At 44.8% G+C, this 14,523-nt stretch overlaps 1 protein-coding gene across 1 annotated transcript; it reads right to left on the bottom strand.

Annotated features, from left to right (window-relative positions):
- Positions 1–4,403: 4,403 nt before the first annotated feature.
- LOC306914292 (tubulin alpha chain-like) lies at positions 4,404–9,827 on the bottom strand (the record flags this gene model as incomplete). Its single annotated transcript, XM_079491289.1, has 5 exons — positions 4,404–5,225; positions 5,818–5,970; positions 6,052–6,200; positions 6,927–7,195; positions 9,763–9,827. 5 exons carry the CDS (start codon positions 9,825–9,827, stop codon positions 4,404–4,406), a joined length of 1,458 nt encoding a protein of 485 aa, XP_079347415.1.
- Positions 9,828–14,523: the final 4,696 nt, after the last annotated feature.

Raw genomic sequence — 14,523 nt, 5'->3', positions numbered from 1 at the left:
CACATCCTCAAAAAAACGATCTAAAATAAAGGAATTTAAGATCATTAAAGCTGGGCTGTTGCCAGAGTCCAGTGCATTCTGCCAATTTACGGTCCCAGGACTTGTCACTCTTCGCCTAGCACAAGAGGCAAGAGCCGCGGCGCCATTGGACTGGCCCTATGAAGTCAACGGAAATGTCGTAACTCTGTAAGCGAGTCCAAAACCCAAAACTCAGTTTCTGTGACGCACGCGGAACTGCTTCGCCTCTAGCAAAGATTCTATCCCGATTGGAGCCACTAGAGGCGAAATGGTACACAAATCTGGGGTTGGCTTCTCCCCCGACAGATTTTAGTCTACTGCTTTTTGGCATTGTGGTAACTTGTGACATAGTAGCCACGAAAACCCAGACGTTTTTATAGTGACAGTCAATCAAAACAGAAAAGCATTTTTTTCACAGGTGTTGTGATAACTTGTGAATAACCTGATTGTGAATGTGAACATCATTACAATTTAGCAGACGCTCTTAATCCAGAGCGATTTACATTATGCAAGAACAAAAACATGGCGATATACATCATATACATAAAGACTAGTTACCAGTAAAACACCTGGGGGCGATGTCACGAGACCTGGGCACCATAGAGGGCTTTTCCCATGTATGGGGATTTTGAGTGATACACTGACTGACGGGAAATGCATGATTCTATAGTTAACTGTGACTTTTGCGGCAACCACAGTGGTTATCATGATACTCAAGGATCAAGGATCTCCATATATGGGCATAACATGGATTGTATTAGGGTATCAGCTGGGAATGCCCATATATATGGAACTTTTTTTTCCTTTTTTTTGGCGTAAAATGTGTGCCAAGCGAGGCTTCGGGCCACAAAAATTGCATCCAGGTAGAGCCAGACCTTAATTTCCGGCCCTGTTGAGATCTCTATCCTCTGGTTGGATTTCTATTACTATGGTCTACTCTCCAGTTGATTGTTATTATGTCTCCAGTTTGACTTTGTTTATGAAGACATGCCTGGTACTAGTAGAGATTACCTTTTGAAAGCCTTCGTTATTTCACCTAGAGCTCCATATATGGAGACAACCTATAGCTCCATTTATGGAGACAACAGCGATATCCAGTGCTGACATCGAAGAGGAAGGACGGGTGGGGAGGGTCAACATGGAATGTCAGAACAGGTCAGCTCCATATATGGAGATCTAAGGGTGTGAGGTCAGATGTAGAGTTGCTGGCTGGCTCCATATATGCAGATCTAGGTGATGATCCAGTCTTCTCCATGTATGGCTATCCAGGGTTTGATAAGGTCAGTGTTGTGATCTTCATATATGGAGACGACCATATATGGCGGCGTGACGTGTCACGGGGCGTGATGTCACGAGGCGTGAGTTGCGTGACCATATATGAAGGTGTGACATGAGGCGTGACACTGACGGTAAATGCAGGTTTCTATTTCTGTCTTGGCCTTTAGTCATGTGTATTCATTCGCGAGCATGGAAATGGTGCCAGCCGGCTCTGCGTAAATGGTGACAGACCCCTTGCGACTTTCCCTATACTTACGCGACTCCGGGGGACGATGATTTACTATAATGTGCCTAACGGGCTGCAACTCGGACGGCACTGAGTCGGCTCAAGCGAACTTCTCAACGTCCGACATGGCAACTCACACGCTTAGCACACTTGGTGGTGTCTCATCTCTTCACTTGAGACGGTGCACCTCCATCGCGGTCTAAAACTGTTTATCGGCCAAAAAAAGTAGGCCTAGTCCGCGGATGTTGGAAAAATACTGGCGGCAACGGCGGGATGATCCCACCCAGGAAGTGTTGGTTGGGAGTCTAATGACTATAGTCCATGAGCCAGAGCCCCAAAATTGGAACATGTTTACCAAAGTAAACATGTGTGCAAAGCCATACCTATATAATTCTTTATCTGGCAGCCTCCATTATGGACATAAGATACATGTCACTCCAATGAACTGCAGTGGCGAATGAGGTGTCTAGTGTCTACTACCTTTCTATCTATGGAGCAGGTCGGACGCCAACTTGACGCTGTCAATGACATAGCCGCAACACAACGCAACACAGTGGGTGGAGCTTTGGTGTAATGAGCTGTGTCCTCCTAGCCTGCTGAGTCTCCAGGTCACAGTCACACTGACCCAGGTCACAGTTCTACTACACTGGTATCCATTTAGATGGCAAAGCAGCTGAAGGATTGTGAGGTTTCATGTAGAGTAGACATTTGAACATATTGTATTGGCATTGACTGGTTCTCAGGAATTTAGCAGTCTATTAGGCTATGAGTCACAATACTGCCTCTAAGGGGGGTCAATGGCTTGAGCGAGGACTGCTAATGGAGGAGAAAGTGTTTATTTCACTGGCCCATTTCTTAGTATATGTGGCGTACTCAAAGCTCCTCTAAATCTGCTCTCAGCTGCACTCCCCCCCCCCCCCCCCCCCCCCCCCCCTTCTCCCTGTAGTGGTGCTGCTGGTGCAGACCCGAACACACATCATTTATTCTGTGCAGCCCTTAGTCCTGCCTTTTCTTTGGCAGTATATTCAACCATAGACATAGAAAGGTAGACGCCTCATTCGCCGCTGCACTTCTGTGTTGCGACATGTATCCGCCATATTGAGGTCGCCATATTGGAGCTCAATATGGTGGAGGCACGCCACGATGCCACGAGTGACTTACTGGCGAATCACAGCACAACTTTGACTGATCACAAAACTACACACAAAACTACTAGCCGGTTCTTAAATTGTTACCCTCAACAGGTGATCATAAAGAATCAGTCCAAGGTTTAAGGGTCTAATCTATACAGTAGGTGTGGTTCCTATCAACATAAAACAGTAAAACCACTTTGCATGGTATCTTCAGTCAGTGAGCCCCAGCCAGTCAGCCACTAGTTTTATATGTTAGGGTTAAGCTTAGGTTTGTTTAGTTTTACTGAGGTTAGGCTTAAAGGTTTCATGACATGACATTCATTTTCATTTATTTAAAATTTTCAATTTTCTTTTAGGTTTTATGACCTTTTACAGACAAAAATACCTGAACTTTGAACATTCAGTGGATTTTCTGTGGTCTGGAGTTATCTGGGGTTTGGAAGCCTTTTGAGCTGCAATGAAAACAGGCAAAACAGTGAAAACAGTGACATCTGCTGGCAAATCCCATTGACATAAATATGTGACCGGGTCTGGCAAATAGGCCCTCATCTCGACCAGAGTAATTTTTCAGTTTTTTACAGATTATTAAAGTACAGAATGTAAGCTTTCATATGATGTATCATTCAGTGAAATTGGAAAATATTTGAAGGAGATATGACCATTTTAAAATGATTGTGCCGTTTTACCCAAAGCTGAGAAAATCCCCTTTGAATGTTCACAACATTTCAACACCTAGAGCTGGCTAGCCTACTTTGACTTATAAATGTATACATTTAATTTGCCCAAATCAATAATCTGTTGGAATGAAAACCTTCTTCAACATTCAAACTGTGTTAATATAAAAAAAAAAACGAAAATCACAAAAAAAAAAATATATTTTAGATTTTCTGCCTTTTCATTATAGGCGAGATGAGGACCATTTTGCTAGACCTGGTCACATATATGGGATTTGCAGACTGTGACATCACAAACCGCAGGAAAATCAGAGCACTTGTTTCAGCCAGAAAACCCCAGACCACAGAAAATCTATTGAATGTTAAAAGTTCATTCGTTTTTTTGGATGCAATTGAGCTCAGAAAACCTAAAATAATTAAGAAAAAATATAATTATAATTCTTTTTGTATGTTAGGTTATATTAGGTTTAGGTATAGATTTACTGGGGTTAGGTTTAGCCCCTTTTGGAACCCTCGGTTACCTTTTCTGAATTTTGAACGGCGGTACCGCTGTCCAAAATACCGCCGTCAAAATTCAGAAAAGGTAACCGAAGGTCCCGAAAGGGTCTAGGTTTAGGGTTAGGTTTAGGTTGTCAATCACAGCGACTGGCCAATCACAGCGCACATCTACTCAAACACGCAGAAGATCCCATGCTCCAGTAAAAACACAAAAGCATATAGTATACATATGGATTATTCAATTCATATAGTTAGAATTCATAAGTTACATCAAACACATCACTCAAAATATACACCAATATCAATACTGTCTAAACTCTAAACAACTACATTCTACCAAAAGATTGCTCAGTACTAATGTATAATAACATTAACTCAGCAACTTACTGTACTTTAGACGCACGCACACTGAGCAAAGACTGCACAAAACTGCACTGAATGTGCTATGCTCTACTGGGCAGCAGGTGAAACTAATAATGTCAATTGGCCCTGATTAGGTGGCCTGGACCATTAAAAGGTTCAGGCCATTCCATTCCATTACTTCCGGCCAACGGCAAACCGGAAAACAAGAGTGGCCTAGAATTCCTCCTCTTCCTCGTCCCCCCGGCAGACACTGTCAGCGCCCACCTCTTCGTAATCCTTCTCTAGGGCAGCCATGTCCTCTCTAGCCTCAGAGAACTCCCCCTCCTCCATCCCCTCGCCGACATACCAATGGACGAAGGCCCTTTTGGCATACATGAGGTCAAACTTGTGGTCAAGGCGAGCCCAGGCCTCAGCGATGGCTGTGGTGTTGCTGAGCATGCACACAGCCCTCTGGACCTTTGCCAGGTCTCCTCCAGGAACCACCGTGGGAGGCTGGTAATTGATGCCCACCTTGAAGCCTGTGGGGCACCAGTCCACAAACTGGATGCTGCGTCGTGTCTTGATTGCAGCAATAGCAGAGTTTACATCTTTGGGTACCACGTCTCCACGGTACAGCAGACAGCAGGCCATGTATTTACCATGACGGGGATCACACTTCACCATCTGATTGGCTGGCTCAAAGCACTCGTTGGTGATCTGGGAAACAGACCGCTGCTCATGATACGCAATCTCGGAAGAGATGACTGGGGCATAGCTGGTCAGAGGGAAGTGGATACGAGGGTAAGGCACCAAGTTGGTTTGGAACTCCATCAGATCAACATTCAGGGCTCCGTCAAAGCGAAGGGAGCAGGTGATCGAAGACACAATTTGACTGACGAGCCTGTTGAGGTTAAGGTAGGATGGCCTCTCACAGTGCAGATTCCTGCAGATGTCAAAGATGGCCTCGTTGTCCACCATGATGGCACAGTCCGAGTGCTCCAGGGTGGTGTGGGTAGTCAGGACGGAGTTGTAGGGCTCCACTACAGCTGTGGACACCTGGGCAAGGTTATAATAGTTTTAGTTCGTTTTTAGAGCAGGTTTTCTAGTTTTTATTTAGTTTTGTGACAACGCTTAGTTTTAGTTTACCAGTAGTTTTTCTTTGTATTAGTGTTAGTGCCCTTTGTCAGGTGCAGGATTGAAAAGTAAAAGTATTGTGTCATACAAACTCAAGAAAAGTAATTTAACTCATTTAAAAAAAAGAATATTCAGTTACAGATTAAGTACAGATTAACTAAATTGACTAAAACTAAAACTAAGGGCATTGTCTATCATTTCAGCTAGTTTTAGTTAGTGTTGTAATCACACAATACAGTTTCAGTTAGTTATTGTTTTTCTTATCCTTTTCTAGTTTTTATTTAGTTCGTAGCTAGTTAACTAACTAACTAGTTTTTTGAGGGGCGCCAGGGGAATGGCCAGCTTTGAGTGTTTGTACAAACACAAACATTGAAGACGAAGGTTAGGGTATAGGACGCAAATTCTGATTGGCCGGAATGAGATGATGAGAGATGTTAAATTGTGATTGGTCGGAATGAGACGATGTATGATGACGGGTGTGATTTTTAAGTTGTAGTTTTAGTTTTTTCGTTACCTGGGGAGCCGGGTAGACGGCAAACTCAAGTTTGCACTTCTTCCCATAATCACCAGACAGCCTCTCCATTAGCAGGGAAGTAAAACCAGAGCCGGTGCCACCACCAAAGCTGTGGAAGATGAGAAAGCCTTGGAGGCCAGTGCACTGGTCAGCCTGAGAAAAATAAAGTCCTTTAATCAGTTAAAGATGCATTTAAGCAGTTTGCTAATAAATAAAACTCATTAAGGCCCTCACAATCTTGCGAATTCTCCCCTCCACCAGGTCAATGACCTCCTTGCCGATGGTGTAGTGTCCACGGGCATAGTTGTTGGCTGCATCCTCCTGTCCTGTGATCATCATTTCAGGGTTGAACAGCTGGCGGTACGTTCCTGTACGCACTTCATCTGTGAATGGAAGGTTTAAAGGAAATGGTTGACAATCATTTTTACGTTTTTAATAAAAAGTTAATAAATACCGGTACATAAAAATCATATCATATCAATTATTACTCACCCCAAGAGCCTTGAATTCATACAGATGATTTCATTTTTGTATCATTCCTGAGCCAATAATTCAATATTGGTCAAATCCAAAAGAACTCACTAATCACTGAGAGGCAGGCCTACTGATATAAAGCCAGCTTCAAGGAGAATGTTTTAACCCATTAAGACCTGAGGCTGATTCTACAAATGCATTCCAAATCATTAGTTCTCACTTCTCACTAGAGTTTTCAAAAATAGTTTAAAAATCACACCCGTGTGAACTGAGTGGTGCAAATACACATTTATTGTTATAAAGTGTCACAGTGACGTCACATACTAACCATAGCAACCATGCTCACCCGTACAGGCACAAACACACACGGGTACTAACAAAGCCAGTTGTTGGAGTGGTTTGCACCACTCAAAAATAGCAGATTACAAGCCTGCAGCCGCGTGCACAGTGACACATTTTTAATAGGTTAAGATTGGTCTCTCACTCTCCAATTAACTATTGGGATTTTCGGGTCAGGAATGCGATAAAAACAAAAGAATCTCTATGAATTCAAGGCTTCATGGGGTGAGCAATTGATAAGGGGAAAAATGCATTTTGTGAGTGAAGTAAATGTAAAGGTAAATGGTTTAACTGACCGATGACAGTGGGTTCCAGGTCAACCAAGATAGCTCTGGCAGAATACTTTCCTGATCCATTCTCGTAGAAGAAGGTGCTGAAGGAGTCACCACCTACAATATCACTCTCACTGAGCATCTGTCCGTCAGGCTGGATGTCATGCTCTAGACAGTACAGCTCCCAGCAAGAATTACCAATCTGCACTCCGGCTTGGCCAATATGGATTGAAATACATTCACGCCCCTGCATAGGAAATGGGGGGGTAATGTTAAATATACAGTAAGAGATTCTGAATGGGTGGCAAGACAAAATTAGAGAGAGAGAGAGAGGGGGGGGGGGAGAGAGAGAGAGAGAGAGAGAGAGAGAGAGAAACACCTGTGCTGGAATGGGGTTTCGTGCTGTAGTTACATGCACATTATGTTTTGGGGAAATGTAGACTGTCTGATAATCACAATGTAACAACCCAATTAGAAATACATCAACCACATACCACTTTAATGTTGTGTGCGTTCCATTTAGTGCAGAGCCTTCAATGAGCCAATGCACACTGCACAGCCTGTGTATTGCCAAAAGCTTGTATAGGTAAAAATAGCCAAAATACAAGCTCGCAATGTGTTGTGACCTTAGATCAGCCATTTGTACAAATGTATTTTGTTAGCCGTGTCAATATGGCAGCAATGTCCCCTATTCTGATGAAAACATCTTGCAGTTTGTTTTAAGGGTCTTGGTTTGGGGGTATGAAAATGTGGTCATGCAAACCCCCCTATAACAGAATGTGCTGAATGGTTCTATTGGTTCACACAGGTAGACACAAGCCAGGTAGTCGTTGATCTATATAGTTGCATAGCCTACAGTATGAATCATTAGTTTTAGACATCAATATTAAAAGACTCAGCAGCGACTTACTCACCATTTTTCGGGTTGTGTGTGTAACGAAAACCACAGCTGTCTCACTTGAATAGTTCAAATGTGAGTTCCTTAGTGCCTTCCTCTTTTTATAGGACACTGATTGGCTGTACGACACGCCTATATAGTAACCAAGGGTGACCGGGCTTTTGCCACACGAGCAGCATGTGGAACGCCCTACATGGCAATCAGAAAAGCCAATTCTCTTTCATCTTCTAAAACACTTCTGAAAACACATATGTTCGGTAGTGTGAGCTATAGAAGCCCCCCGCCGCGCACACACACACACACACGCACGTGCGCACACATGCACGCGCGCACACACATGGTCCAAAGGCAGTTTGCCTGGCAGGCAGCGGAGGATTAAGAACATGCACCTAGGGAGCTGGCACTGGCAGGGAGTCCTTTGCCGCGTGAGCCTGACCTTTATTCTCCATTTCTTGTGCGTTTAACACCTGTGGACTTTTGGGAGTGCAGGGCCAAATTAGCCATTGGGCCAGTGGGGCCGTGGCCCAGGGGCCCTTGGCTCTTGTGCAGTACTGGGTTTGAGGCCCTGGCTAGGGCTCCTATGGCTCCTGGCTAGGGCTCCTAGGACCCTTCATTGGCTGTTCATTGGGGGCAAAACAAATACCGGCCCAGGAGCCTTCGTGGGAGTTAATCCGTCCCTGTGGGAGCGGGCTTCTATCCTATTCTGATTGATCCACAAGGCACTCTGAAACGTGGAGGACTCTTATTAAGACAGCTCTGCAGGCTCGGCTCCCGCTGAAATCTAACAGCATTCCCTCCGAACTTAACTCGCTGCGCTGCACGCCTCCCATTACTGGCTTGTTAGCCCAAGTGGAGAGCATCACACATCGCCTGCCTGTTGCCTGCATGGGGGGACCTGTGTGTGTGTGTGTGTGTGTGTGTGTGTGTGTGTGTGTGTGTGTGTGTGTGTGTGGGCGCGTGCATGAGTGTGTGTGTGTGCTCACTTGCTATAGGTGACAAAGTCACAAGTTGACACTGAACCAGTAGATTATCAACACAGTATTATGGTGCTAGCAAAAATATGAATTAATTAATTGGGGGTAGAAAAAGTAGGATTTTTAAAAGTAAATAAAAGTATTGAAAATCGAAAATAAAGAAATACCTCAAAATCTACAAAAGGTTATGGATGCAGTCACAGTGTTGAACTTCAATACTGCTCCAAGGTCCTGAATTGGTCCTTGGCGGTCTACTGGCGCTTGAGCCACCGAAGCCTGTCATTCAATAATTCGATAATTAATATTAGTCATTAACAAATATAGTAATGTTAATGTTAGGTGAACACAGTTTTGTTGTGCACAAGTTACAACGCCAGTCCACTGCATTTCAGCCTCAGATCGTCACTCCCCCTGCATATGCTCCACGTCAGTGCTTCTGTTCCTTCTCCTCTGGATGCCACTCAAATGACCAAGCTAACATTAGGCCACCTGCTCCCTGGACCCCATGCTTAAGGCCTTTTATTATTTAATTATTCTTTAATAGAAAGTGAAACTCTTAAACCTCTCCTCCAGCTGTCGCCATTTCCTCCGCTGCAGGGGGGTGGTGGAGACCCGCGTTCAGCGATGGCGCACGCGGTATCCACCAGCTTCTGTCCGCCCTTGAGAGGCGGATGAAAACCCAAATGGAGGGTGCATGCATGGCACCTGCCCACCCGTGGGTTCCATCTGTGATGGAAACCTGAAATAATCATAGATTTATAAGAAATATAGGATACATGCAAGCACACACAGCACACGGCCCATTGACATTTCATCCCCACGTTGCTCAGTGAAGAAACGACCGGTAATGCGGGTTGCTGGCAGCTCCGCCCGTCAGCCAATTTCAATGAAAATCAGCCCAATTTTCGAAATCCATCAGGACTCTGTCAGGATTATTCAGGTTTCCATCAAATATTACACACACAGACACACACACACACACACTTACCGTTGTTCAGTGACCCGCTCGATCCTCCTCTTAAAATGATGGAGGTCCTCCGTCTTGCCGCTCATCACCGCCCTGCCCAGGTAGAGGCCATGGATGGTGGCAAAAATAGAACGGCCTTGGGCAGGTCTTGAAGGTGCCGTCCATATAGATCTACTACCCAACTGATAGAAATTAGACCTATATCCAGTGGTGTCATGCTCGTTGCACGGGGTACCATGGTGTGGTACAACAAAAATCACAACCGTGTGAAGTGAGTGGTGCAACTCTGTGTGGGGGTCCCCGGGGGGGGCGCGTTCCTGTGGGTTCCAGACCCACAGGAACGCGGCCAGGGTGCCAGCCTGGTTCCGGCGGGCCGCCCCGCGTCCGAAACGGTCGAGAAATGACCGTGTGGGGGTCCCCAGGGGGTCCCAGTCTGCTGTACTGTACTGTACTCTAGTCTGTACTGTACTGTACTGTAACACCCCAAATCATGATATATGCAGTTAATATGTAGTAAGTATAGTGTGTGTGTGTGTGTGTGTGTGTGTGTGTTAGGCTGCGCAACAGTGACACTTGGTTGTGAAAACCAACCAAACACTATTTTCGTGCTCGGACAGACCCAGCAAGCAAGCCAGGGACCCAGGCACCCAGAGAAACACATAGATGTCTATAGGAGTCGGAGTGGTTGCACCACTCAAAAACCTTTGACGTGCATGCACAGGCACAGTACGGTGCACATGCATGCATGCATGCTAGAACACGTCCCCCTAGATCCATGAGGCATCAAGTAGGCTTCCCAAATCCAGTGGTTACTTGCATAACAGGTTTACCGGGGATAGTTGATAGAAACATCTGCTTCGACAACAATAGATTGGCTGCCCCATTAGCACCTTTTACCAAGCTACAAAAGCTGCTGACTCGTGCATATCATTGGTCCATGTGTGATCTGTTAAGTACTGTAGTCTGTTAGGTAGGGTGATCTAAAGGTCACAGGTCAAAAGTCAGAACACGAAAGTTGTTCGGCAAGAGGAGACGCATATGTGTATCGAAGTTGTATTGCTGATGGTCAAACGGTTCATGAGCTATGCCTGTTCAAAGTTTGCATTTTCAATTGAGTGCTTTAGCACCACCCTTTGGCCAATGGTCGTGGGCTTCGCGTCTTCACCGTTTGGCATAGCCTTCTACCATATTGCCAAGTTTTGTGAAAACCGACTGCACGGTTAAATCAGGTATAAGCGTTTTTCTGCTCAAAATGGCGGAAAATCTGAGGGCGGAGCTTACAGGTCAAAGTCCCAGATGTGTTCCCCATGAGTCAAGGCACATGTGGAAACAAGTGCCATGGCTTTTTGCCAAATAACGAGGCATGAGTTATGCCTGATAAAAGGTTTCATTTTCAAATGAAACCCCCCTGGCAGACTGGGTGCTGCCTCTTCCGCCCAGTTCCCAACCTGTAAGGCTTCCCTCTTTTCCCAGTTTACCTTGGCCGAGGATGCCTTCTGGTATATGTCCAGGATATCCACTAGCGCCTGAACATCCCTTTGTCTCTAAATATTTAGTTTAGTTTAGTTTATTTGATCATCTTCACAGTAACAAAACAGCTTATTTGTTAACACACGGTTACATAACCAAAAGGAACTGGAGGTGATCAAAAGGAATAGGCTGAAGCTGAAAGCTTATAAATGCCTATCCTACGAACATCAAAAATCCTCACGTGGTTACAGCAATTGAAGGAATTACAATAAACAGTCCAAACAATTTAACACCACCGTCAAGAAAATTCACAACCAATTGACGAGAAAATATTCTCTATTGTCTCTAAATATTGATGTCGTCTGCGTAGGCCGACACTATTCTCTTGGGCCTCTGTGGTAATCCTGGTAGGGAGAGCCCTGTGAGTTGACTCCTGCATATAGCAATGGCTCTATGATGACCAGACTATAAAGTTGCCCTGAGATGGGACACCCGACACCCCTGCTTAATTCCCCTCTGGATCTGTACGGTTACAGCTCAGACCTCCATCCACTGTCAACATACATGTTGCGACTGAGTACAAAAGCCTGAACCATAACAAAAAACTCCCCTCAATACCAAAAGCAGACGGACACACAGTGCAAAACATACTCTCCCCATGCCTTCAGTCTGGTGGAGACAAAAAGTGCCCTAGGCCTGCTGATATTGGTCTCTGCTGGCACAGTGGCACTCCTCAGTTTTAATTACATTTTGTTTCGAGTTGTGACGAATCAGAGCCAACTATTCAAAGTGAGACTTTTTTTTGCTGTGATGTTGGAATCTGTTTGTAAGCGCCCCTTGGAAATAAATCTTCCACACCGAAGTTCCAGAATAATATCTTATCTATTCTATACACAGTGATATTAATTAGTCTGGTCAGGCCAGGCTATTAGTAACTCTACCATACAGATTGGTTAAAATGACATTTTCTGCGCACACACAAAAATAATAATTACAGCCTTAACTCAACCATATTAACAGTCTCTAACCTTAGTGAAAATGTATCAATTAAACCACCAACCCATGTCTAAACTTAACTACATGGTTGGTTAACCATTACCATCTCTAAAATAATACATCACATTTAACCATGTGTTAAATCCCCCCCAGTGATGCTCCAGCTTTGATGGTGTCATAAACTAGACCTGTACGTGCCCGTCGCAGTCGGCCACCGGCCTACTTGGGAACGATGCAACTTGGGAACCTAATGATATACGTTGTCATAGCACCCGTTTTAACTGTCAGCCGGTGTCCCACATGGAGATCTGTGTATGTGCCTGCAGTGTGCCTGTGTGTGAAGACGGCAAACTGAAAAGTGTACTTGGCAATAAATTCGGCCCACTGGCAGAGCCTGATTGGTTGAGCCTCAATTAGCTGAGGCAGAGGCTGGAAATTGCACAGGTGAAAGGAGTTGGCCTCTGAAAATTAATTTATTATTTATTTATACCTTTACACATTATCTTGTGTTAATTTGTATTTTCAGACATTTATGTTTAGTACAACTAAAGTTCTTATCACACTTTGGTGGCCCCTCTATATAGTAACTGAGGACCCCCCCTAGGGGCCAGGGGCCCCCTGTTGAAGACCCATGAATGCAAAGGGTCTGTCGTCTGATTATCCATGAACCCCCCCCCCCCCCCCCCCCACACACACACACACATACCACCACCTTTCTTTGCTCTGAATGTCTCTGACTCACAGTTACCCCAGCGAAGCTCCACTGTAGCTTACCCGTGACTGACACCTTATTCTAACTCCTGCGTCAAAAAAGAAAGGGGAACATCGCGCTCCTGCCTCCCGTTTACGCTGCTGGTGCAGTTTTTCCGCAACATTAGGGAGCCTGGAGAATGTGGGGAAGGGCTGGTTAGGAAAAGTGTAGCTGATTACACCTGCAGGTGCCCCGAAGGGGTTTATCTACAGTACTACATAGAGCTGCAAATCCTGCATATTGCTTCCAATAACTCAGTTTATCAACGTAGGGTCCGGGCAACACCAGGGGTCCAAATGGAAGAAAGTGACACTAAAGATCAATGTGTCAATAAGGTCAAATTAATTTGGTGTTTTATTTAATATCACCTGACAATTAATCAGGATAAAAACAAGTTATAGGGCTCCATTTGCGTCACTGATAAACCCCTTATCCCTAAACTTCTTTGCCTTTTTTTACTATTTTGCTAAACATTTTTGAATAGTTAAAATGGCCAGTCTACAAGCTCACAACATCAATGTAGATTGGCTAGTTGAACTATTCAAATATGTTTTGCAAAATAGTAAAAAAAAAGGCAAAGAAGTTTAGGGATAAGGGGTTTAGCGGTGACGAAAATGGAGCCCATAGTGTGTGTGTCTGCATTATATCCATCCATCCAAAAAAAAGATTCCCGTGTTGTGGAGAAGTGATTTATAAAAGGAAGATGCTGTTTTGTTTGAGCTGTGAGTCAGCAGCAGTGTGCATGAGTGCCTGAGCATGTGTCAATCAGAACATTGTGCCCTCAGGCCTGCAGCAGAGAAATGGCGTTGGTTCATAAACTGATGCGGTCTTTGGAGATGCTTTTTGTTAGTTCTGCTGCGTTTGCAGAAAACATCTGCTGAGATTGACTCGGTTTTTGCTCATCCACTGGTGTGTGCGTGTGCCTGTTGGCTTGCACTGTAGCGGGTCGTGTGGTGTAGCCCGCTGCTTCCTAAGATAACAAGCAAAGAACTTGTCCGAGTCAGCTGAATCTACTTGTGCTAAAGCATCTAAATAAGAATGAATTCTACATGTGTTGTCCTCTGTACAGACTCTGAGCATATAGCCCTTAAATATCTAAATGCTGCATCGCCATAACCACAGCATAGCAGCTGGGTGCGCGTTATGCACACATCGGCACCACTGTTCTAAATCTGTGGTTTCTACTGCTGCACCTTACGTAACTGCATTTACTGTTGGAGACTGTGACCTCAGGTAGGCCTACATACATACCCGTTACTGGTAGGGTGACCAGAAGTCCCCCTTTCCGTGGGACAGTCCCTCATGTTCAAGACTATACAGGCATCCCACAAATTGAGACGCTGTCCCTGTTCAAATGCCCTAATAGTTAGTCCCCCAATAGTTGGCTGTCTGTTGTAAAGCTCTTTCATTGTCTCTTTTCCTCCAAGATGTGTTTTTAAGCCTGTTAAAATAACATGAGAAATATCCCCTAGGGCCTCTAGGCCAGTGGTTCCCAAATTGGGGTCCGGGGACCCCCAGGGGTCCTTGAGGGAGTGTACAAATGGAACCAAATGGACCCGTTAGGG

Source organism: Electrona antarctica (genome assembly GCF_951216825.1).
Source record: "Electrona antarctica genome assembly, chromosome: 21".
Taxonomy (NCBI): Eukaryota; Metazoa; Chordata; class Actinopteri; order Myctophiformes; family Myctophidae; genus Electrona; species Electrona antarctica.
The sequence above is the reverse complement of the archived record's forward strand: the minus strand, read 5'-3'. Positions and strand labels throughout refer to the sequence as shown.